Here is a 24,313-nt window from a genome sequence, read left to right as displayed (position 1 = left end):
TGAGCCGTTCCATCACTTTTCCGGGGACGGAGGTGAGGCTCACTGGCCTGTAGTTGCCTGGGTCCTCCTTCTTGCCTTTTTTGAAGACTGGCGGGACATTGGCCTTCTTCCAGTCCTCCGGCACCTCCCCCGTTCTCCAGGATCTTTCAAAGATGATGGAGAGCGGCTTAGCTATGACCTCTGCCAGCTCTCGCAGCACTCGGGGGTGCATCCCATCAGGGCCCATGGATTTGTGGGTATCGAGGTTCCTTAGGTGCTCTCTGACCCAATCTTCCTCTACCCAGGGCAAGTCTTCCTCTCCACCAGCTTCTTCTCTTGTCCCTAGGGCCTGGGGCTCTAAAGGGCTGCCCTTGGTAAACACTGAAGCAAAGAAGGCATTGAGCAACTCTGCTTTTTCTGTGTTATTTGTAACCAGGGTGCCCATCTCGTCCGCCAGCGGACCCACGTTTTCCCTGATCTTCCTTTTGCTGTTAATGTATTTGAAGAAGTTTTTCTTGTTATTTTTAACGTCCCTTGCCAGATTGCGTTCCAACCGCACCTTAGCTTTCCTTGTCGCATCTCTGCATTCCCTGACTACGTTCCTATATTTCTCCCAGGGGGCCTGTCCTTTTTTCCACATTCTATATACCGCCGCCTTCTGCTTGAGCATTGCCACAAGCTCCCTGCTCATCCATGCAGGTCTCCTGCCCCCTCTGCCTGACTTCTTACACACAGGGATGCACTGTTGCTGGGCGTGGCGGAAGTGCCGCTTGAAAACTAGCCAGCTCTCTTGGGCCCCCCTACCTTCTAGAGCTCTAGCCCATGGGATTCTTCCAAGGAGGTCCCTGAAGAGGCTAAAGTTGGCCCTCCTGAAGTCCATCGTTGCAAGGCTACTTACAGCCCTGCCACCTCCTCGTTGGATCCTGAACTCCACCAACTCATGGTCACTGCAGCCGAGGCTACCCCCCACCTTCACATCTCCTACTAGGCCCTCCCTATTTGATAGCACGAGGTCCAGTAGCCCACCTCTCCTCGTCGGCTCCTCCACAACCTGCGTCGAAAAGTTCTCATCGACGCTCTGCAGGAACCTCCAGGACTGCTTGTGCCTGGCTGTGTTCTCCTCCCAGTTGACGTTGGGGTAGTTGAAGTCCCCCATGAGAACCAGGGCCTGTGACTGTGAGGCAATATCCAGCTGCCTATTGAAGGCCTCATCAACCTCCTCGTCCTGGTCAGGTGGCCTGTAGCAGACACCCACCATAGTGTCTCTCACATTAGCCTGCCCTCTAATCCTTACCCACAAGCTCCCAACTCGCTCATCCTCCACTCCCAGGTTGAGCTCCATGCATTCCAGTTGCTCTCTCACATAAAGAGCAACTCCACCACCTCGCCTTCCCAGCCTGTCCTTCCTAAAGAGCACATAGCCTTCCATGGCAGCGCTCCAGTCGTGCGAGCTATCCCACCACGTCTCTGTGATTCCAATGAGATCATGACGCTGGGACCGCACGCAGATCTCCAGTTCATCCTGCTTATTCCCCATGCTTTGCGCATTGGTGTACAGGCATTTCAGGGAAGCAGCCGAGCCCGCAGGTTTCCCAGGAGGGATGAAAGAGGACCCTCCGTGATCATTTCCTATCCTCACTTCCCCACTAGCATACTCCCGCTGGACGCCATCTGACCTAGGCTCCCGCGGTACTGCTTGTTGTGTCTGTGTGACACTCCCCTTCCCCCTTCTCATCTAGTTTAAAGCCCTCCTAACCAGGTTGGTTTCAGAAAATGCAAAAAAAAAGCAAATGCAGTTTCAAAGGAAACCAAGTATGCTTTAGCATAACTATAGCATCTCCTTCAAGACTGAAGGTTATGCAGTTGTCTTTAGAGACTGGGCCTTCTATCTTGCAGCTAATGAATTTCAAAAGGAGTTAACAATTTGAGTTAAAGTATTGATCAGCTGAAAGAGAAATCTAGGTTATATCCAATGGGGTCAGATCTCCTTCATATATTAGGTGTAAGAATCATTAAAATGTAGTCTGTGAGGAGGTGTTAATAGTAGAACAGTTTCTCTAGTGAGATTTTCATATGGCTTTTAATTTTGAAGCCCTATATTTTAAGAACAGGATTTTTTCCTGCTTAGTTACTTCTTTGAACTTCGAGAAATTCTTTTTTCCTTGTAATCTGATGATATTAGGGAAAGCTTTATTTCCTGTTTTTAATTTTTTTCTGTCTTTGCAGCTGTCCATTTTCCAGAAATAGTTCTGGGAACAAAGACTGGGCTCCTGGAAATCTCTCCCCAAGGCTGCCTTACTCATTGGGCTGCTTTGGAAGCTAGGTGCTTAGAAGCTAGGCTTCCCACACACAGTCACACACCATCTCTGAACCTTAGCTTTAGCATCTTCTTCTCTTTTCTTTTGTAGCAAGTGTGCATCTTTCTTTAGCATTCATCTGTATTAAAAAACAGCAGGTTTTGCAGTGCTATGAAGTAACTAACCATTAGAATTTTCTTAGGAAAGATCGACACAAGGTGCTCTCAGCTTGTAGAATTTATTCTATTTTCTCATTTTTCACTGGGCCCCCAGTATTATTTTTGTCCATAAATGTTTCTGGAAGTAACTGGAACAAATGCTTAATGACAATTTCAGATTGTTTGCATTAACATATTATAATACATAATAAATGACATAATATGCAAGAGTATTTAGCTTTACTTTCCAAACGTTACTATTAATTGGTTTTGTATGTGTTGAAAGAAAATGATAACCCTATGTGCATCTGCAGATCTTTTACTCCAGCCTGATGAATAGGTTAACATCATGATTGCATGTAACAGTAAAATATGATAATCTAATTCTAATCTAATCTATTAATGTCTTTATTGTGTAGGTGGGTTTAATTCAATATGGTAATGAGCCATGCATAGTGTTCAACTGGAATGAATATAAAACAAAGACTGAAGTTGTTAAAGCAATGGAGAGAACCTATCAGAAGGGAGGAGATTTGACTAATACTTTCAAAGCCATTGACTATGCAAGGTAAAACACATTGATCATTACTGTTGTACTACGGTAACAGCATCCAGCAAGGAGATGAGCATCCCCTGAATTTCATTTGCTGACTTCTGTCCTGTTGGGCCTGCAAGTGCCCAGAGCCTCTACAGAGGTTCCCATCACCAGGCAGAATTCACCAGGTACATTCTCCAGGCTCAGTGCAGAACAGCATGCTTGCTGAAAAGCATGTCCCGTTGGGTTAAATTCTACCCTAAAGTAGTTCCGGTACCCAAGGGAGTTGTTTGGACTGTCCCAAATGTTCTAACTTGACATGTGCCAAACACTGCAGACAATCTTCAAGGGAAGATACAAAATCATTGAAAGGAGCAAAGTTTATCCATTGATTTAGTGAGGCTGGTAACATTTATATTTTCAAGCAAGGCCTGGTTTGAATGTAGGGAAAATAAAATCTGTTGTCCAGTGCCAATGTGTTAATGCAGCACTAGCAGTATGAAATACAGGAAGAACTTAAAATTACTTGTCTATGTAACTCTGAGTACGTATACAAATCAGGTTCATTCCTCATTAGGAAGATGCTGTTTTGCGGTTGGGTCAAGGACAATACTCTTGGCTTAAATACCAACAGAATCAATGTCCTATTTAGGGATGGATTTTTCCTTAAGTGGAAACAATTTTTTTTCATAGTATAAAGAGAGCTGTTGTCAGCCTGTCTCACCTTTTGTTTGAAGTTAGTGGAGTAATTTCCTGAATACTCTGGTGTCAGAAAAATATCCATACAAATAATTGTTTTTCTTAAAGCTTACTTTTCAATCAGAAATGACCAGCTCACCGTTTTATTTTTTTTATTATTTTTCTCCTACACTTTCTAACTTACATTTTTGGCAGTTCTTTGAACAGTGCTTTGAGAACAAACTATCAGGAGCAATATTAAATATTATTATTTAAGTTTTTTAATTTCATAGAATCATAGAATCATAGAATGCTTAGGGTTGGAAGGGACCTCTATAGATCATCTAGTCCAACCCCCCTGCATACGCAGGGACACCTAGAGCACGTGGCACAGGACTGCATCCAAGCGGGTTTTGAAGATCTCCAGAGAAGGAGACTCCACAACCTCTCTGGGCAGCCTGTTCCAGTGCTCTGTCACTCTCACTGTTAAGAAATTTTTCCTTAAGTTCCTATGGAATTTTTGGTGCTTCAGTTTCCGGCCATTTCCTCTAGTCCTATCAGTGGCCACCACTGAAAAGAGACCAGCACTGTCCTCCTCACTCCCTCCCTTGAGGTATTTATATACACTGATTAGATCCCGCCTCAGCCTTCTCTTCTCCAGGCTGAACAGGCCCAGATCCCTCAGCCTCTCCGCATAGGGCAGATGTTCCAGGCCCCTGATCATCCTTGTGGCCCTGCGCTGGACTCTCTCCAGCAGCTCCACATCCCTCTTGTACTGGGGGGCCCAGAACTGGACACAATACTCCAGATGCGGCCTCACCAGGGCTGAGTAGAGGGGCAGGATCACCTCCCTCGACCTGCTGGAGACGCTCTTCTTAATGCACCCCAGGATTCCATTGGCCTTCTTGGCCACGAGGGCACACTGCTGCCTCATGGTCAACTTATCATCCACCATGACACCCAGGTCTTTCTCCGCAGAGCTGCTCTCCAGAAGGTCATTCCCCAGCCTGTACTGGTGTCTGGGGTTATTCCTCCCCAGGTGCAGAACCTTGCACGTGGCCTTGTTGAATTGCATGAGGTTTTTCACCGCCCAGTTCTCCAGTGTGTTCAGGTCCCTCTGGATGGCAGCGCAGCCCTCTGGGGTATCGGCTACTCCTCCCAGTTTTGTGTCATCAGCAAACTTGCTGAGGGAGCACTCTGTGCCTTCATCCAGGTCATTGATGAATAAATTGAACAGGACTGGACCAAGGACTGACCCCTGGGGGACACCGCTAGCTACAGGTCTCCAACTAGACTCTGCACCGCTGATCACCACTCTCTGGGCCCTGCCATCCAGCCAGTTCCTAATCCACCTCACTGTCCACTCATCTATCCCATACTTCCGGAGCTTGCCCAGGAGGATGTTGTGAGGGACGGTGTCAAAAGCCTTGGTGAAGTCGAGATAGATGACATCCACCGCTCTCCCCTCGTCTATCCAGCCGGTCATTTCATCATAGAAGGCTATCAGGTTAGTCAGGTAAGATTTCCCCTTGGTGAATCCATGCTGACTACTCTTGAGCACCTTCTTGTCCTCCATGTGCCTGGAGACAACGGCCAGTATGAGCCGTTCCATCACTTTTCCGGGGACGGAGGTGAGGCTCACTGGCCTGTAGTTGCCTGGGTCCTCCTTCTTGCCTTTTTTGAAGACTGGCGGGACATTGGCCTTCTTCCAGTCCACTGGCACCTCCCCCGTTCTCCAGGATCTTTCAAAGATGATGGAGAGCGGCTTAGCTATGGCATCTGCCAGCTCACACAGCACTCTGGGGTGCATCCCATCAGGGCCCATGGATTTGTGGGTATCGAGGTTCCTTAGGTGCTCTCTGACCCAATCTTCCTCTACCCAGGGCAAGTCTTCCTCTCCACCAGCTTCTTCTCTTGTCCCTAGGGCCTGGGGCTCTAATGGGCTGACCTTGGTAAACACCGAAGCAAAGAAGGCATTGAGCAACTCTGCTTTTTCTGTGTTATTTGTAACCAGGGTGCCCATCTCGTCTGCCAGCGGACCCACGTTTTCCCTGATTTTCCTTTTGCTGTTAATGTATTTGAAGAAATTTTTTTTGTTATTTTTAACGTCCCTTGCCAGATTGCCTTCCAGCCGTGCCTTAGCTTTCCTTGTTGCATCTCTGCATTCCCTGACTACATTCCTGTATTTCTCCCAGGGGACCTGTCCTTTCTTCCACATTCTGTATACTGCTGCCTTCTGCTTGAGCATTGCCACAAGCTCCCGGCTCATCCACGCAGGTCTCCTGCCCCCTCTGCCTGCCTTCCTACACACAGGGATGCACTGTTGCTGGGCGTGGAGGAAGTGCTGCTTGAAAACTAACCAGCTCTCTTGGGCCCCCCTGCCTTCTAGAGCTCCAGCCCATGGGATTCTACCGAGGAGGTCCCTGAAGAGGCTAAAGTTGGCCCTCCTGAAGTCCATCGTTGCAAGGCTACTTATAGCCCTGCCTCCTCCTCGTTGGATCCTGAACTCCACCAACTCATGGTCACTGCAGCCGAGGCTACCCCCCACCTTCACATCTCCTACTAGGCCCTCCCTATTTGATAGCACGAGGTCCAGTAGCCCACCTCTCCTCGTCGGCTCCTCCACAACCTGCGTCAAAAAGTTCTCATCGACGCTCTGCAGGAACCTCCAGGACTGCTTGTGCCTGGCTGTGTTGTCCTCCCAGTTGATGTCGGGGTAGTTGAAGTCCCCCATGAGAACCAGGGCCTGTGACTGTGAGGCAATATCCAGCTGCCTATAGAAGGCCTCATCAACCTCCTCATCCTGGTCAGGTGGCCTGTAGCAGACACCCACCACAGTGTCTCCCACATTAGCCTGCCCTCTAATCCTTACCCACAAGCTCCCAACTCGCTCATCCTCCACTCCCAGGTTGAGCTCCATGCATTCCAGTTGCTCTCTCACATAAAGAGCAACTCCACCACCTCGCCTTCCCAGCCTGTCCTTCCTAAAGAGCACATACCCTTCCATGGCAGCGCTCCAAATTTAGAATTAGAAAATCACTACAGAAGATCTTTCTTCTAAGTTGGTGATGAACATTTTTGTTTAAATATGTAGGCAGAATTCCATCCATAATAAATTTACATCTGATACATCTAATCTTTTATAACAGATGTTATGCTTTTTCTCCCAAATCGGGGGGACGCCCATCAGGTACAAAAGTAATGGTGGTTGTGACAGATGGTGAATCACATGATGGCTCCAACTTGAAAACAGTGATAGGTAGATGCTATGAAGACAATACAACCAGATATGGCATTGCTGTAAGTAATTCTAATTATATATATTATTGCAATTTTGGAGTGATCATTTTGGTATATATGCATGAATGTGTGTATTCTGTATATAACTTGTATATAAGGCATGTATTGTCTACACTGGTGAGACTGAAACTGTGAAATTCATCTATAGGGAAACTAGGGGAATATTGGTTCTCTTTAATTAACTAAAAAAGCAGAACTAATCTACTGCAAGCAACTTCAGCGTTTTCTCCTTTGCCCACATTGCCTTTTACTATTTGAATGGTACATTGTATAGGAATATAATCTGATAAGCAGTTTGGTAATATGAATGAAAGTCATTTTATTGTTTTGTAAGTAAGTGTTGAATACTTAGATGATACAGAAGAAAATGAAATAACAACACAGTTTCCTTCTTTCTTCCTTTTTTTTTTCGTTCTTTTTTTTTCTTTCCCACTTTTGGAGTGGGTTGGCCTCCCGAGGGGTCTTTCGACCCCGATGTAGTTCAAAGAGTACTTTTTATCGTTATGGGGGATCCTGGCCACCCCGATAAGATTCCTTATATCATTCCGTGGAATGATATCCTAAAAGAACCCCCCATTTGGCTACAAATGTGTATGGTAAAAATGCGGAAACGGGCACAAAGTACTAGCAATGAGAATGGGGGGAGAGAAGCCCCCCATTCCATCTGCGCCATCCGTGCCAAAATTCCCTGTCCTCCAGGAGCCACCCAAAGATCCGATTTTACCACCCTATAACCCCCAAGAAGCACAAAGCCCCCCTGTGGTGCCGAATCAACACAGTGGTCCTGTCCAGGATGACCCTTTATCCCCACCCACACCAGAAGGGGTCAAACATGGCCCGGTGGGAACTGGTGAAGCCATCTCTCCTGACTCCACCAGCTCCCTGGTATCAGTTTTACCGCAAAGGCAGGTCCCTGGAGGAAGTGGGAGCGTGCCCTTCTCTACCACGGACCTGTAATAATACAAATTCTTTTCTTTCCTTTGGAAGCCAGTCAAAGATTAAATAACAGTTTATTCATTTGGATTTTGGATTAACTGTCCTCTTAACAACATCTCCTTGCCATACGCATAAAAGATGAAATTTTGCATCTCTTTCTGTCAGCTTTTGTGTGCTGTCATTGCACTTGAACACAAAAACTAACGCCCACAAGAGAGAGAGAGAGAGAGCGCGCCTGGGAGCGCCTGGGAGCTAAAAAAAAAAAAAAAAAAAAAAAAAGATACTTATCTTATTGTAAAAAAGTAATAACTCCACCTAATAGGGTAGTAAATTCCAGGACAGAGATTGCAACACTATAAAGTACTCCAGTCAACAGTTTGCAGTAATTGGACTATTGCACTAGCTGAAACTCAGTGTTATATATCTATGGTAACTTCAACTTCCTCCACACTTTTTTTTTTTAAATAGGCACTTCTAAAACGTTGAATTTATTTTCTGTTTTTAAGGATGTTCTGCTGTTGGGTGCTGTTGGGGCTTACGACTGGAGTGGAAAAGTAGTTCAGGAGGCTTCAAACAAAGTGACCACCTTTCCAAGTCATGTATTGGAGAAAATTCTACAGGACAGAAATCATAGCTCATATCTAGGTAAAGAGCTGAAATATAAATCTTGAAAGGTATCAGATATCTTTCAAGATAGTAAAGAATGCTGTTCTGGCCAAGTTCCTATTAAGAGCAGATTTGGGAAACAAGATTTTTGCATCTGAAAAGATTTTATATACTGGTCAATCACTAAATGAAATGTCTATTTATTTATTTATTTATGTGTACTTTTAATTTTCATACTCTTTATTTACTTCCCCAAATACATGCAGATCAGAAGTTGATTGATTTGGTATCACAGTTTCATCTGCACTCTTTCTTTTCCTGACCTTTTCCAGTTCCGTTTATAATTTTAGGAATACTGCTGCAGTTTAACCGAAGTCTTATTTGTAACCCCCATTTACTTTCCTACATATGTTTTTGTGACCCAATAAAGCAAGACAGCTTGTCTTCTCTGTTCATTTATCTTCCATATAGGGTTAAATCTTCTCTGTAAAAGTACAATCTGCTTGCTCTGGCAGTTCATCTCTGAATAGCACAAGTTTAGCTTTCTTATCCCTGAAGTTTTTTAATGAAATGTATTCCCATTAATATGTACCCTTTTTGTATGACTTAGTAGTACTTCCACCTGACACAAAGTAAAAATAAACCCAGTCTAATTGGTTCTAGTTCTTTTGTTTGTGTAATACCTTTGAATTTTCGTTCTTCCCACATCAAGAATGACTTAAAATGTTCAATCATTTCCTATCAATACTTCTCCACCAGGAACTTTCCGGAGTTTTGTCCCTGATTTTTTTTTTTTTTTTTGGCGCAAACAATGTCATTGTCTTTTCTTACTCCTCAGGGCACTCCATTGCTATTTCTTCATTTCTGTTCCATCTCCTTCTGCCTCACTCACCAGCTCTCCGTATGAGTGGGGAGCCCAAGCTAAAACGCTCTGCCCAGCTTGCTAGCGTGGCCCCCATTCAGCTCTGCAACCTGTAGTGTTTTATGCCTGCACTTTGTATGGCAGCCTGCCTAAAGATGGGATGTGGTTCTTCAGTTTAACTGTAGGTTTTAGAAAGGTTTTTTGTTTCTTCTGTTAAAATAAACGAACTGTGCTAAAATCACAGAAATGTAAAATATGTAGTAATACTAGCTTTAGAGTGCTAACTCATGTTTAAAATATTTGCAGATGTTAAATGATGTTTCTTGAAAGCAAATAGTGTTATAATACTGGGGATGAGGATTAAAATGTTCAAAGAAGCTCAATCAATATAAGCCCTTCAGCTGACAAGCTTTTAATATAGCCAATTGTATTCAGCCAGAGAACTGGGCTGTGGTTTTGTGTGCTGTGGGAAAATGCACCGAGAGCTTTGTAGAAGTCAGGCCTTCCTCTTGGGTTTGAAGACTGGCTCAAAAGCTGGGCTTATGTTTCTCTTCACTTCTTCACTTTTCCTGTCTCCCTCACAAGCATGACATTTTTGCGGTGTGCTTTGGACTGAATAGGCTAGACTACTGTCTGTGCTATTCTGTAAACCTGCTTCAACTCGATCTGTCTATCAGTCTTCTCTCTGGAAGAACGTTTGATGCATGCGTGGCTACTTAGCTATGGTATAGAAGTATTACCCTCTGCCACTAATACACCAGGTTGATTCATCCTTTCAGCTTTTGTGGATAATGAACTGACAACTTGTAGCTAATTCTCTCTCACACCTGTTATATTTTGGCTTCTTCCCCTAGGTTATTCTGTTGCTGTTCTCTCAACTCAAAACTCTGTCTATTTTGTTGCTGGTGTACCAAGATCCAACTATACTGGCAGAGTTGTGGTTTATGATGTTGACAGCCATGGTAATATCACCATTGTGCAGTCCCAGAGAGGCGAGCAGGCAAGTACATTCTGTTCAAGTTCACAGAGGTCAGGACAGGAGTAAATAGCAATGCATTTGTTCTGAAAATTCCTATTTTCTTGTAAAGCATATAGAATCCTATGTGCACTTTCTCTGACAGAACTGTTACAAAGTCCATATACAAACATGACTCTCTTATTATTGATTTCAGATTGGCTCCTACTTTGGCAGTGTGGTGTGTTCAGTGGACATTAACAGAGATTCTGTTACAGATGTGCTGCTCGTAGGTGCACCAATGTTTATGAATGACCTGAAGAAAGAGGAAGGAAGAGTGTACATGTTTTCCATAACAAAGGTAGGAATGAAACTACTGTGGTGCTGGGATTGGGTACGAGTCCAGGTGTTTTCCTTAGCAGCTGAAGGGGCTTGCTGTTGTCCCCTGGACTGAAGTCTTGCCAAGGAAGTTCAAACTGCAATAGTATTTACCAGCCTTGTCTGTTCTGTTAAATCGGAAGACCAGAGAATGATGTCTGTCTGCTTCCAAAGCAGATTGACCACATCTATACCACAAACCTTGGCCCCAGATCTCTCCTGGGCCCCAGGTTATGGGCATGTGACCCTAAGACCCCATGTATTATTTTTTTTTCCCTAGTTCAAAGTGCTTAAAAAGTGAGTGGTCTTTTTATATTGAGAAACAGAACATGTGCTCTGGCTGGGGATGGATCTTAGGGGCAAATGGTGCAAAGACTACATGGGACGGGGTTAGAGGCCTCTGGACAGAGACCTTCCCAGTGCAGTCTCCTCCCTTCTTCCTAGAAACAAGCGACTTCTCCCCAGAACCACTTGTGTGTATAATGTGGGAATAAGCCAGCTGGAGCAGTTCAGAATGGAGCCACTAACAAAGCTGGTAGCTAAGCAGTATTAGTGATCAGTTGTCTGCTGGTCTAGGTCCCTTTTATTTAGCAACATAGACATAACTAAAAGTTTGGTTAGGGTTTAGGCATTATGCTTAGACACTGTATGCAAATGTAACCCAGTGTTGACCACTTTTCTGGAAAGCTTAGCTTAAGGCTTTCTAATTGATTGTTTGCCAGTTGATTTTGGCAAATCCGTTCAACACCTAGGAGTATTCCAGAAACAGCACTAATAAATGCTTTTCTGCTAGCAGACTTTCACGCTAAATGGTTGCTTTTACTCATGTTGCTGCTTTTGTCAGCAAGGCCATGTTATTTTATCTGATGTGTGAGTTTTATTCAGACCTGGTAAGCAGGTTTTCATAATATTTGTATTAACATTATGGCACCTTTAAACAGTCTCACAGACAATCACAGATGTCTGAATAAGTGAAGTAAATGAATACCTGCAGTTAATCAGAGAAAAAAGAACATGGCATTTCTACTAGGTAACTGCAAAGAAATAAGTAGAGAGGAAGGACACAGTGCAGTGTTAGATTATCCTAAAGCTACATAAAACTGGGCAATTTGGAGAAGTTCAGGGTAGAGAGAAGTACCAGAAGCTGAACTGTTGGCAACAGACATCAGTCATTGTGACTGTATCATTGGGCACAAAATACAGAAGAAAAGAAAAATGAAAGGATTCTTCCCCCTTGTTTTGGAAACTGAACAAGATGACTCTCCTTATATCTATGAGCAGTCTTTGTTAAATGTATATTTAAAATTATTTAAAATGAAATGTTAAAAATAAGGATTTTTTAATATGTATTTGTATAACTTGCCACATTGTGCAAATTATACTTTTCTAGTCATTTTGAATTAATAGCTTGGCTGATATTTCTAAAATTTTAAATAGTGTGATGAGCGAGGTTAAGGATGAGAAAGGTATTTGCTGAATTTAAGCTTAAGTAAACGTGGCTATTTAACTCTACAGTTCTCCAACCTTTCTTCTCTCATTGGCACTAGAGAGGTCAGGAGTTTAACATTTGGACACATTTTTTGCATTAGTTCAGTTAGGAAATTCCATTTCTATTTCAAAGAATTATGTCCAGTTACATAACTTCCATTCCCTCTGCATAAAAACTGGTAATCCAAAACTGGAAACTGTATTTTTCAATGTATTGTGAAATTTTCAGAACAGTCAGATGAGGACAATGAGAGCAGCATTTAAGCTTCATACATATGGTTATATTTGCTGTTACTGCAGCTTTGCATAGCATGCTTTAATTTTGGTGTGTAATATTTGCCAAGATTCTGAGATATAATGCAAACTGAATGGGCAATACAATGGGGAAGGAATTTGGGGTTGAGAGTCCAAGGAGAACGTATTAGAAAAAACACAAAAACAAAAAACAATGCACAGAGATACTGTTCCTATGTCTATTTTTCTGCAGTGACAGTGGTATTTTTTTTCTTCATTTTTCTTTCCCAAAGGGGATTTTGCATCAACAAGAACTCTTGGAAGGTCCACAAGGGTTGGAGAATTCTCACTTTGGATCAGCGATTGCAACGCTTGCAGACATTGATTTAGATGGCTTTAATGATGTTGTAATAGGTGCGCCGCTGGAGAGCCAAAACTCTGGAGCAATTTATATTTACAGTGGATACCAAAAGACTATATATACCAAATATTCTCAGGTAAATAACTTGCCTAATGCTGTGCTCAGTGCCTTCAGATCTGCTAGAGGAAAACTGAAGGATTTGCTGTGTTTTTTATCAGCTACTATTTCACTCTCTTAAAGGAATATGGTTATTCTCATGACTAATTTCACGTTTTGCCCTTCTCTTTACTTCAGCTGTCAGCATATCCTGAATGATTTTATGATTCTTACAGCTGAAGTGTATAGAAAAAAATGACTTGCAGGATGCTTCATCTGAGCCCATTTATATATTTTTTGGTACCTGTGTATGAAGTGAACTAATTACCTGCACATTTTGAACAAGCTGTTATTTTTAGGTCTGATGTACTACAAAGAAGATTAAATAATTATCAGCTCTGTAAAATATAAATATACAGTATTACATGTAATAGTAGTAAACTGCTTAAAATTGAGAAAACATCTGCAAAAGTATTTTCCTTAAGCAGTACATTCCATATACAGAAAATATATACAAAAATCCATTGGTTGAGCTGCTATCTAAAAGCTCAAGCACTCTTGTGTCAGCTCAGTAATCAAACTCTCTTTTTCCAGAAAATTTTAGGATCAGATCCTGCTTTTGGACAACGGCTCCAGTTCTTTGGAAGATCAGTAGATGGCCATAGAGACTTAGATGATGATGGCATTACTGACGTATCAGTTGGTGCTGAAGGAAATGTGGTTCTACTTTGGTTAGTAAACCCTTTTGGAAAGGCAGCACTTCATATTTCAGATGCATTTAGTTAATTAAACAGCAAAACAAACAAACCAAAAAGCTCTTTCCCATCTATGTGTTCAAAGCCAACAGTTATTGTCTAAATGCTATTATTGTAGCTGGTTGAAAAACAGTGTTGGGCTAAATTGCTTTTAAGCATGTTTTGTCAAGCCCCAGAGAGCCCCTTTCAGCACAGGAGAGAGTGGGGTGAAGCAAGGTGGTGGCGGAGCTGGCATGAGATCCTGCAGGGAGGAGAGGGCTAGGAGAAGCCGCCAGTGGCCACCACACAGTCACGTGGGGCTGCTGCGGTCAGAGTTGCTTGCTTGGGACTACTTGTCACAGCTGGTCATGTAACAGCCAAGCTATAATTCTGCGAGCTGGGTCTCCTGTGTGCAGCACCGCCAGTGAAAACACTTCTCCCATAGCCTGCATAACCTTTGCTAGTCAACAGACTCATCTGTGTGAGCAACTTGTCCTGCAGGGTAAGGTCACAGAGCAGTGAATGAGTGCTGGCACCCAGCTCTGGCAAGAAACACCCACTTTTCTTCTGGCATGTGGGTTTGCGTTTTTGCCAGAGCAATTTGAGTAGTTTCACAAACAAAGGAAGAAAGGCTTCACAAAACCTAAACCCTGTGCTCCCCGCGCTGTGTGTTTTCCACTACTTCCATGTGGAGCTAAATTAAAGCACAGCTTGCTTTCCTATCTGTCACCCTTATCCTCGCCTGAGGCTCCCATTGTAACAGGAAAAACATTACCAAGTTGCTACTTTATTTAATAAAACAAGGTTATTAAAAATGGTCAGTTTGGACCTTTGACCCGCAGCAGAACTCCTGCAGGTGCTTGTGGTAATTGCATTAAAGAAAATTATGCTGCTTAGAATACCAGCATTTATGTCTATTTGATTAATGAGGATGCTCATTTTTTGCTTTCACTCCAGCACTTGGTCAGATTAATGGGTTTCACTTTTGATTGAAGTGTTTGTGTTTACATGCAAGGTTCCTTTGCAACTATTCTTCTAAATCTTGATTAATTACATGAAAGTTGTTTTTCTGAAAAAGTACACTATCAATTAAGAATAGTATTTCTTTGCCTTTCCAGAGAAACTCAGTGACTTCCCTGAAGGAACCTAAGAAGGTTATTTGTTGGAGGGAGGGAAAAAAGGCAACAGCTTCATTTTCTGTTATCTTAAGAAAAGGGTTAGGGCATTAGAATGAAGTTACCGATTATCCATTGATTTGACATGATAAATGATTTATTGTAAGTATTGAAAGTTATCATATAACAAATGTAGTTACATGTAAAGGAAAAAAAAAATCCATCAGTAGCATTAAAAATGTTTACATGGGGAGCCATAATAATTAATGTTGCATTTAGAGATATACCTTAGAAAACCATTTCTAAGTTAACTGGTCCTTTTAAAAATCACACATAGTCTTTTTAAAATATTTTTCAGGTCACGAAGCATTGCAAATGTGTCCATAATTGCCTCATTTAAACCTGAGAAAATCAGTCTACTGAACAAGAACATGGAAATAACTGCCAAAATATGTTTCGAGGCTACATTTAGACCTGCTAAGAGAAATAATCAAGTGGGTAAGATTATTTCAATGGCATGTTTTATATTAATTTCTTCAAAAAACCATTATTCAAATGGGTAGCAGAAATTCTGATACTGAATTGATTATCAAGAACAGGAGTAATCAGTATAAAATTTAAATGCTTGGGAAAGTATTTCTGACTTGACTTCATCAGTATGACTCACTGTCATCACTATCTCATTAATCTTTGAAAACTGAGGGATTAATAATATTCAGGAGCACTATATCCTCACTGTCCCACAAACCCCAGGAAATATCACTAGTGAGAAACTAATTCTTCTTCATCTTTTGCTCACCAAGTTCCATAGTTTTTCTTTGGCTCTCTTGACCACAAGAAACTTTAGGAAGGGTAACTGGATATCCCTGAAAGATGCCACTCCTGGGGAGAGAACTGCTGGATTCAACAACAGCAGACGGCACACTTCTCAACAAAAAAATAATTTCCATAAACTCACCCCAGATGTCACTGGGGAGAAGCTCTTTTTTCTCCGAGGACATGAAAGCACCAAATATTTCTGAGGCTAACATTGGCCACTCATTAAGCTGTTTAGTTAAATGTGCACAGCTTTGGTAACACTGGACTGCTTCAGTGCAACATACAGCGCCTTTAGGAATTCACAGTTGTTAGCTATAAAATAACAATGAATGTCCACAGTGTATTTGTCATAATATGAAGAGAAGACAGGAATTATTATGTGATTGAAGAGAAGATGCAGATTCTTTATAGTCTCCTTAGAATTCAAGGATGTGGTTGTAAGGCCTCTTTATCTAGTATAATCCTGGCCCTGCTGACTGGTTCCTTGCCCAAGTTACAGGCTCAGGCATCTGCAGTGCAGGTTGGATTGATTGCCATTTAATGTGCTCTCTGTGGATGAGAACTTACTTCAGGATTTAAACCTGTTTAACTGCTTTGGAAAATGCAAGAGAAAACTTTATCATTTTGAGAATGTTCTGTGTTAAGTGAGCTACAGAAAAAGTAAAATACTTAGGGTGGTTTGGAAAGTTTGGCCATTCTGTAGTATAGAATAATATAGTAGTGAGATGACTGGCAGTCAGACTCTAGTAAAAATACTGTTGTTCTTGCAGCTATAAGATACAACGCAACATTGGATGCTGATCTCCACTCCTCTAGAGTGACTTCTAGAGGATTATTCAAAGAAAATAATGAACGGTACATGCAGAGGGATCTTGTGGTACGTCGTGAGGAGAACTGTGTTCGTGACTTTTTTTTTTTTTTTTTTTTAGGACAGAGGTCACTGTAATTATGTGCTTCAGGTCTGACCTAACACAGAGACCACAGTTTCAGTAGTTTTTAATTTCACTCTGAGTAGATTCTTCCTTAAGAACTAAAAATTTCATGCAAAAGTTCATCTCAGGCTAAAAAATTTTATACTTCTGCTAACTTCATAGTAGCCCATGGTAGGTACAGGTTGTGTTTGGAAAAAATAAACATGAAAAGAATCAGAACTCCATCTTTCTCCAGAACTGAAAACCAAATGCAGCCCAGAGAGCTGTCAACTGTGTCCATGATGCTATGTTAGGTAATTACAAAGTCAGAGTCCTGCAGTTAGTTCCTGCTTTGCTTTACAATTTGTACAAATCATGCAGATTAATAAATAGGTATAATTTTACTTCTCTCCCTTTGAAACGTCCTTTTTTTTTTTTTTTTTTTTTTTTTTTTGGCACTGCATTCCTGAATAGTATCGGAGTGTCTTGAACTTGTTGATTACATTTTGTGTCGTTGTGGAGCCATGAACGGTAGTACTAGAAGAGAATTCAACCAGAAAGAGAGGAGACATGAAATATATTCTCTTTTAGTGTTGTTCAGAGGCCTAGCTACTGTCTGTGATAGTAATGCAGAGTGGAATGAAAATTTGACTTATGCAACCAGGTGAGAATGGAAATGACCTGATGGTTGGTTTTGAGCACCAGCTTCTGTAGCCTCAGAGAATCTGTATGTTTCCTAGTGTTAGAAGTAATTGTGATGAATAGCATTTCTAAGAATGCTTGAAAAAAGACTTTTATCATAGAAATGACACTAAAAAAGGATTAGCATTGCCAAAAGAGGTAATCTTACAAGACTCTTTTTTTTCTTTCTTTTTTTTTTTTTTTTAGAGAAATGAGACTATTCAGTGTTGTTTCCTGTTTACAGTACATTAAACATTATTTTGCTATATATTATCAATTTACAATAGAAGTACTGAAGTTATACTTTGCTATGCTGCCAGCTGTCATCTGAACACATGTTTTACAGGAACCTTCTCATGCAGTGAATTTGCTCACTTTGCGCATTGACATTGATCTTGCAAATCCTGGCTCCAGTCCTGTTCTTGATATATATTCTCCTGCATCGGTGGCCTATAGTGTAAGTATATAGTCTTCCTATTGAAAAACAAATGGCTATACACGGATATGTAACGTGGCACCTCACAAGCACCAAAGAAGTACATGAAACACATGCCTGAGAGTATTTCCTTGTTCCATTTATGCTTCTGTCTATATTGCATGGCCTTGCTCACACACACATACTTAGTCACATCCACGAGTCAGCATGGCATAAAAAGCATGTTCGTTGGGGTCAATTCATGGGCTATCATTCATGGGAACTCCTACTTGATGGCAAAGATGAAGGAATTAAAGTTAATTTAACATACAGTAAATGAGTCAATAAAAGAGAGGCAGTCCCTTCAACTGCGTTGTATTTGTCATGATCACGAACATTCCATCTAGATCATCTGACATAGTAACATGCTACTTAGTTTAAAATTATCTACAGACTGTAGTGTCTTAAGGCTGAGACCTATCATTCAGGAAATATTTTTGTTTTTCATAGATTCCTTTTATTAAAGACTGTGGTGAAGATGAACTTTGTATCTGTGATCTTGTCCTTAAGGTTCAACAGAAGGCAGATGATAGGTAAGAGATGAATAAATGGAATTGTTGGGGTTGGTCATTCTGTTAGTTTTCAAAAGTTGGCTTGTCTGTGGACTCGGGATGAATTGTGCTTGAAAATGTCTTTCCATTTCAATGCCTACTTCAAATTAGCAGGTGGAGGTGGGGAAGGGGAATAGAAATGGTATTTCTGTCATAATCAGGTAAAAAGAGGTATGTCAGGAGTACAAGTGTACTGGCAATCCTGTGTATAAGCACAGGATTTTCATCAATGTAGACAAATTCGGATTTTGGTCCCTTAGGATTGAGGACACAGCAATCATTCGGAGCTATAATGTCTGTCTGGCTGCTGTTGTGAAGGAGAGAGCCCTGGGAGAAGCAACAGCCCCTGCAGTGGCCGTTTCCATCCCTCCCAGGGAGCAGTCAGGATGCCCACAGAGGCCTGTGCCTCTCGGGAGTAGCGATCAGCTGCGTGGGCAGCACATTTTCCTGATCAGTACACAAATATATGTGCATATTTGCAGTATGGAAAGCAATATGGCTGCTCTTCCTAGAGGTGCCATCCTACCCAGCTGCCCACGCTATGCCAATGTTTCTGCTATGGTGGAACCTTTGTAAATTCAGTACTATTATTTTAATGGTACATAATCAAGAGCCTTCATTTAAAAAAAAAAACATTAATTTCCTTCAATTTTAAGAAATACAATCACAGAATTTCTTATTTCTAAACTCTTTGACAATAGAGGATCTAGGTGCATAGAATTTACAAAGCAGATTGTGCTTTGCTTGCTATTTTTGGTGGCTACAGTCAACATTTTCATGTTCCACAGGTGTTCTAGTATCTCTGTTTACAACACTGAACTTTATTTTCCAACAACAAATATCAGTTTATTGTAAGCAGCAAAAATAGAAGGCTGACATTCAATGTGAAACTGAGAAATAAAAAGGAAAATGCATATAACACCAGAATCCAGGCTACCTTTTCAGACAACTTGTTTTTTGCTTCATCTTCTTTACCAGTATGTGGAAATACCCACCCTAATTGTATTATTGCCACTACTTTTCCAGTTTCTTAGAGAAAATGCTTTTTTTCTTTCTAGTAGGGCCTATCCCAGAAAAGGAGAAAGTGTATACACAACTCTCCCAATTTATTTCTTCAAATACCAAAATTATTCCGTTCAGTATATCAGTTTATTTAAGTCAAGGAGAGATACTGTCAACTCAGCATAAAAGCTGGCCATTCATTGAGCTCGACCTCACCTCAGTATTTCAGTCATCTTTTCCTTACTTTAGAATTTGGCATCCACGTCTTCTGCTTGACTCCCAACATCTGAATGCGGTTGCTGTGCCAGAGGGGATTCATATATGATAAATCAAACATGCAGCATGGATATAGCTTTAAAGCACAGACTTTGGATCTAGAAACAGTGTTACGGCCAAGGCCATGTATTCCAACTAGACAGTTAATCAGGTTGAAGTGATTTCTTATATCGCTATACCAGAATATAGTCTTCTAATGAATTTTTGTCTTAGAAAAGGAAAAGAAAGGCATTTTGCAGACTATTTTGGGGAGTGCAGTAAATCTTTAATCTGAACTGTTGCTCCCAGATAATTCATGTAGGATGAAATCCAGACTCAGCGTTTGGCCTATTTTGTCAGGCTGTTACTGGAGAGGTGCATGATAGTACTAAGGGTGAACTCCAGAGCAATCGCTATATTGAAGGAAGGGGGAATAGGAGCATTCATCACCATCCAAGAGCAGTATTTTCCTAACAATGAGCTGGCAGAAGTGCTCCGCACAACGCTGAGGGTGCATGCCCCTCTACCTCCCCTTCTTGTTGCACAGCAGAATTATTCATTCCATTCATGCCAAAAGACCACACTGGAGCTAGGGTTTTCCTCCCCTTTCGCTTAGAAGCATGCAAGGAGAGCTTTTGCCCCCAAATGTGCCTACCTCAAAGCAGAAAAGGCATTAGCTGAGAACGTGTGCGTCGGGGGGACATAATTCATGAATTCATAGGGCTGTATTTTATCAAAAGACAGTATGTTCTAACAAATTCTTTTCAGCGTGATGATAACTGGTTATAGCCTTTGAGGTTTTCTTTCCTTTGGTGTGAGATGATGACATGCTAAATATTCTGTAAAGTGGTATATAAGCTCCTATGCACTGTAAATTTTTCCTACAAAGGTACTTTAACTGCACATTAATTTCTATAGTACTTAACTCTCAGTCTCTAAGTACTTTTGAAGTTTGCACTTCAACAGATTTCCCAGTCCAGTGATTTTGATGCCGATAGAGACAGACTTCCTTTGAAAGTGCAATGATCTGCATGCCTTTTGATCAATGTCTTGGGACAGGCTAATATTATTTCAATTTAGGGTAACAGCTAGTCTTTGCATTTGTTTCTTTGTACAATACTTACACATAGAAAATCTGTCAAACAATATATGCAATGCTATTGAACTGTGACTGAGACTGCATGCACGTGCAAATGTGTGTCACAAGGTGTGTTTGCAAATAACAGTGGGAGGAAGATTTCATTTTTGTCCCTGGTCAACTAAGCCAAGCTTCAAAAGGTGCTTAGGGAATGTATTCCTGCCTTCAGAGACACCAGGATTGACACTATGTCTTTGAGACTTGACACTTGCAAGTAACTGGCTATGTTTGATGTTAGTTCCTGACTTATATGTGTGTATATAAATATTATGTGCAAGCTAAAAAAATGAGCTTTGTTGTACAAAGCTACTTCCTATATTTAGTAGATGAAGATTTATTCTTAAAATATATTGTAGGAAGAGGCACTTTTATACAAGAAGTGATGCCAAAACATTTGCATGTGCAAGCAGAAACGCATGTGCCAAATCAGAGTTCCACAGCTGCCACATTTAAATTTTGTAGAAATTATAAAGGCACAGATTTATCTTTTAGCCTCAGCAATCTCAGCTATGGCTTTGTGCCACTTTGCATCAGCTGAGTTTTCTTAGCTCTGCCATGTGACAGGAATATCTTGCTAGCTGTAATTCTACAGCATCCTTGAATAGCCAAAGTCAAGATAACTGCAACTTTTGTTATTTGGTTATGAGGCTTTCACTGCTAATCCTGGAAGAGAAACTTGTTGTCCCCCCACTATTCAGACTAACATGATACAGAAGTAGAAATGGTGGATCAAATAGTCATGGATATAGACAGAAAATGAATGTGAATTCTTAGCAGTGGCAGAAGCAGACAGATTTTTTTTTTTTTAGAATCTTGAAATATTAGTGACATCAGAGATAGGTATAATGTTCTAAATGCTCAAACAAGTTTCATTGTACTTAAGTCGAACAAAAAGAACTTGAACAAAAATTAACAATAATGTTTCCTGAATTGCTATGTATCTAAAGACTTTGTAGGTCATTATGGAAATTACTTATTGGGATATTACTTATTGCACCAATAAGAATAAGGAGATAAAATTCACATTATACCTGTCTCTGATCCATCTCAAAGACATCTATCCTGAAGCAAGTTCAAAGAGTGAGATTGCAGTGTGAAATCAATGGAAATTATGCCTTTATCCTTTAAATATCCAAGCTTGAATATTATGTGAACATATACATTGAATCAGTATTCATTAAATGTCTGAAGTTTTGATGCAACTGATGATGACAATTTCCAAAAATGATCTTTATAGTGAATATTTATTGAAAATGAGGACTGGATTACTATTTTTGTGTGTTTTCCTACAGAACAGCTGTAGATAAGTATAGACCTGTGCAATTTTGTGTAGTAATAATAGAGAGACTACCTCAAGGAACATATTTTTGTCCAGTAGTTTTAGAACTAAGCCACAACTGGAGGGAAAAAAATCATAGATGAAGAATAATGGATCAAACCTTCTGATATTTTTATTGCATGTTGTTTAATGCTTTGAAATCAGTGGTAAAATCTGACTTTTGTTTTCTAGAAACCAGATTTCATTCCTACAGTTAGATGCATAAGAATTTTTTAATTTTTTAGCATTTGAAGAGTATTCAGTAATTTTGGATACTATTAATATTATAGGCAAGTAGCAATGCCACAGTAGTAAATAGAAGGATAAACTCATCTGTATGGTATTCCCAGACAAGCAATAAGTAGAAAAAGCTATACTATCTATAGTAAAAATTGGTAGATACTGCATTGATCTGCACTCAGTTTAACCACATTAGATAAACAGGAAGAAAAGACCTGAGAAATTTTGGATTTTACATTCTATAACATTGTTTTAAAGCATAAGAAGACAGCTGAATGTAGTAGTATAAAATGAACTTTTGCCTTTATGTAGGTGACAAATAGATGGCATTTTCTTTTTTTTTTTTTTTTACCCACACTGTAAGTGTGCAGAACAACTTGTCAGTCATCAGTCTCACCAGGACTTCTCAAAAAGCATTGCATAGTGTTAACATTCTGGCTATGGAACTTAAAATACGGTAGAGAGCCGCAAATATTTCTCATTCAAATTTAATAGCAAAAAAAAGTATTTTAATTAATACATTTAATATACCTTAATACATGCATTTTAAATAGTATGGACAACACATTAAAAGGCCTACTTGAAAATAAAAATACTAGGGTGCCTTTAAACTATTTACCACCATTCTTCTGGTAAAGGGACTTACCTTTGAATGTAATACAGGTGAAATATTTCTGTACTGTGCATTTTTCGCTTTTGTTTTCTTTCAGAGACAGTATCAGCCATAAAATGTACTTAGTGTGACACTATATTTTTAGTGACATAATGGATGCTTCAGCAGTTGTAAATGGCAACATTTCAGGAATTTCAAAAGACCACAGGACCCTGTCAACAAGAGTTTGTCTTGAGAGCTGGCTGCAATCACTGAACCTGGGAGGTGTCACAGAGCTGGGGGTGACCTCAGGAGGTCATCGACTCCATCCCTGTGCCCCAAGGCAGGATCAGCTATACCTCTGCTGTTCCCTTCTGACATTTGTTTAATTTGTTCTTAAAGTCCTCTCTAGTAGAGGAGATGCTGGCATCTCCCCAGGCTGTGCATCCCAGGCTTAGAAAATATTTCCTAATGTTTAACCTAAAACTCCCTTTCAGCCTTCCTATCCACCACAGGCATGAGGTGATTATTCTTTGCAGCAGCTATGTTATGTGTTTGAAGATTCAAAAAACATGCAGACCATTTCTTTTCCAGACTAAACAGTCATTCTTTCCTTACAGGGCCATTCTTCACAGATCTCTGACTATTCTCGATGCCATTCTCTGGATTCTTTCCATTTGACCTAATTTTCTTAACATCTATAAATAGGCCTGACACTCCAGTGCTAAACACCACATGTAATGCCTTGTTTTCCCCCATCCAATAACTTGTTTTGTTTTCAGGCTTTTGAATTGTCAGGTCTCCAGGTCCTGGGGAAAATAAAGGCCCACAGATTGTATTTAAATGGTAACAATATTAGGCCTTGGAGCCTACTGAGAATGAAAAGCATATGGATTAATATAAAGTTTTTGTTTGATTTTTTTGTCTGTTTGTTTGTTTTGTTTTCTGTAAAGGAGGGATAACCTTTGTGACAAGCACTTTTTAAAAATTAGTTCATTAGCCTTAATATTTCAAACTGGATAAACTTTTCTTACTACATAAGCTAAGCAACAATCTTTCATTTATACTCGCTTCAGAACTTCCTAGCTCAAACAGGAACACAGTATGTCATAACATTGCTAGAATTGCTATTATTATATCCATTTTAAAATGGAAAGTGTAGAAAACCTGGGTTTAGAAAACGTTAGAATTACGTTCTTAAATGTGAAAATAGTCCTTATGCTAAAGAGACAGTCATGTTATAAATCCTATCTTAGCTCTCTATGGACAGATGTCAAGAATCACTTAAATTATTAGTACTGGCAGCATTAATATGAGTGTGCTGGTTCTACCAACTGCCTTGCCTAAACTTGCAACAATACCCATGTGGAAAGCAAAGAAATATCAGTAGTTTTATTCATACATATTTACATTGCCCCCTCCAATGTAAAATACACTCTGCCCTTAGGCTGACCTTTACTTATAATCAAGGAACAGATATGACAGAATCACAGAATGGTTGAGGTTGGAAGGGACCTCTAGAGATCATCTAGTCCAACCCCCCTGCTCCAGCAGGGACACCTAGAGCATGTGGCACAGGGTGGCATCCAGGTGGGTTTGGAAGATCTCCAGAGAAGGAG

At 40.7% G+C, this 24,313-nt stretch overlaps 1 protein-coding gene and 1 long non-coding RNA gene across 2 annotated transcripts in view; both read left to right on the top strand.

Moving 5' to 3' along the window:
• The window catches only part of LOC148595681 (integrin alpha-2-like), a 19,927-nt gene extending 2,771 nt beyond the window's left edge, over window positions 1–17,156 (top strand). Inside the window, exons 4-14 of the mRNA XM_088519949.1 lie at window positions 2,854–3,002; window positions 6,797–6,947; window positions 7,647–7,797; window positions 8,352–8,528; window positions 10,206–10,351; window positions 10,524–10,667; window positions 12,700–12,903; window positions 13,458–13,594; window positions 15,071–15,210; window positions 16,302–16,433; window positions 17,107–17,156. Of these exons, the coding sequence (XP_088376075.1) occupies window positions 2,854–3,002; window positions 6,797–6,947; window positions 7,647–7,797; window positions 8,352–8,528; window positions 10,206–10,351; window positions 10,524–10,667; window positions 12,700–12,903; window positions 13,458–13,594; window positions 15,071–15,210; window positions 16,302–16,433; window positions 17,107–17,156 (1,581 nt within the window). The remainder of the gene's footprint in view (window positions 1–2,853; window positions 3,003–6,796; window positions 6,948–7,646; window positions 7,798–8,351; window positions 8,529–10,205; window positions 10,352–10,523; window positions 10,668–12,699; window positions 12,904–13,457; window positions 13,595–15,070; window positions 15,211–16,301; window positions 16,434–17,106) is intronic.
• Window positions 17,157–17,318: 162 nt separating this feature from the next.
• LOC148595680 (uncharacterized) lies at window positions 17,319–18,091 on the top strand. The gene is made up of 2 exons (XR_015913106.1): window positions 17,319–17,580; window positions 18,049–18,091. It is a non-coding gene; the product is annotated as an uncharacterized LOC148595680 (long non-coding RNA).
• The last annotated feature ends 6,222 nt before the right edge of the window (window positions 18,092–24,313 follow it).

Source organism: Tinamus guttatus, unplaced genomic scaffold (assembly GCF_059628265.1).
Source record: "Tinamus guttatus ecotype Peru unplaced genomic scaffold, ASM5962826v1 Tinamus_guttatus_pri_ptg000077l, whole genome shotgun sequence".
Lineage (NCBI taxonomy): Eukaryota > Metazoa > Chordata > Aves > Tinamiformes > Tinamidae > Tinamus > Tinamus guttatus.
The sequence above is the reverse complement of the archived record's forward strand: the minus strand, read 5'-3'. Positions and strand labels throughout refer to the sequence as shown.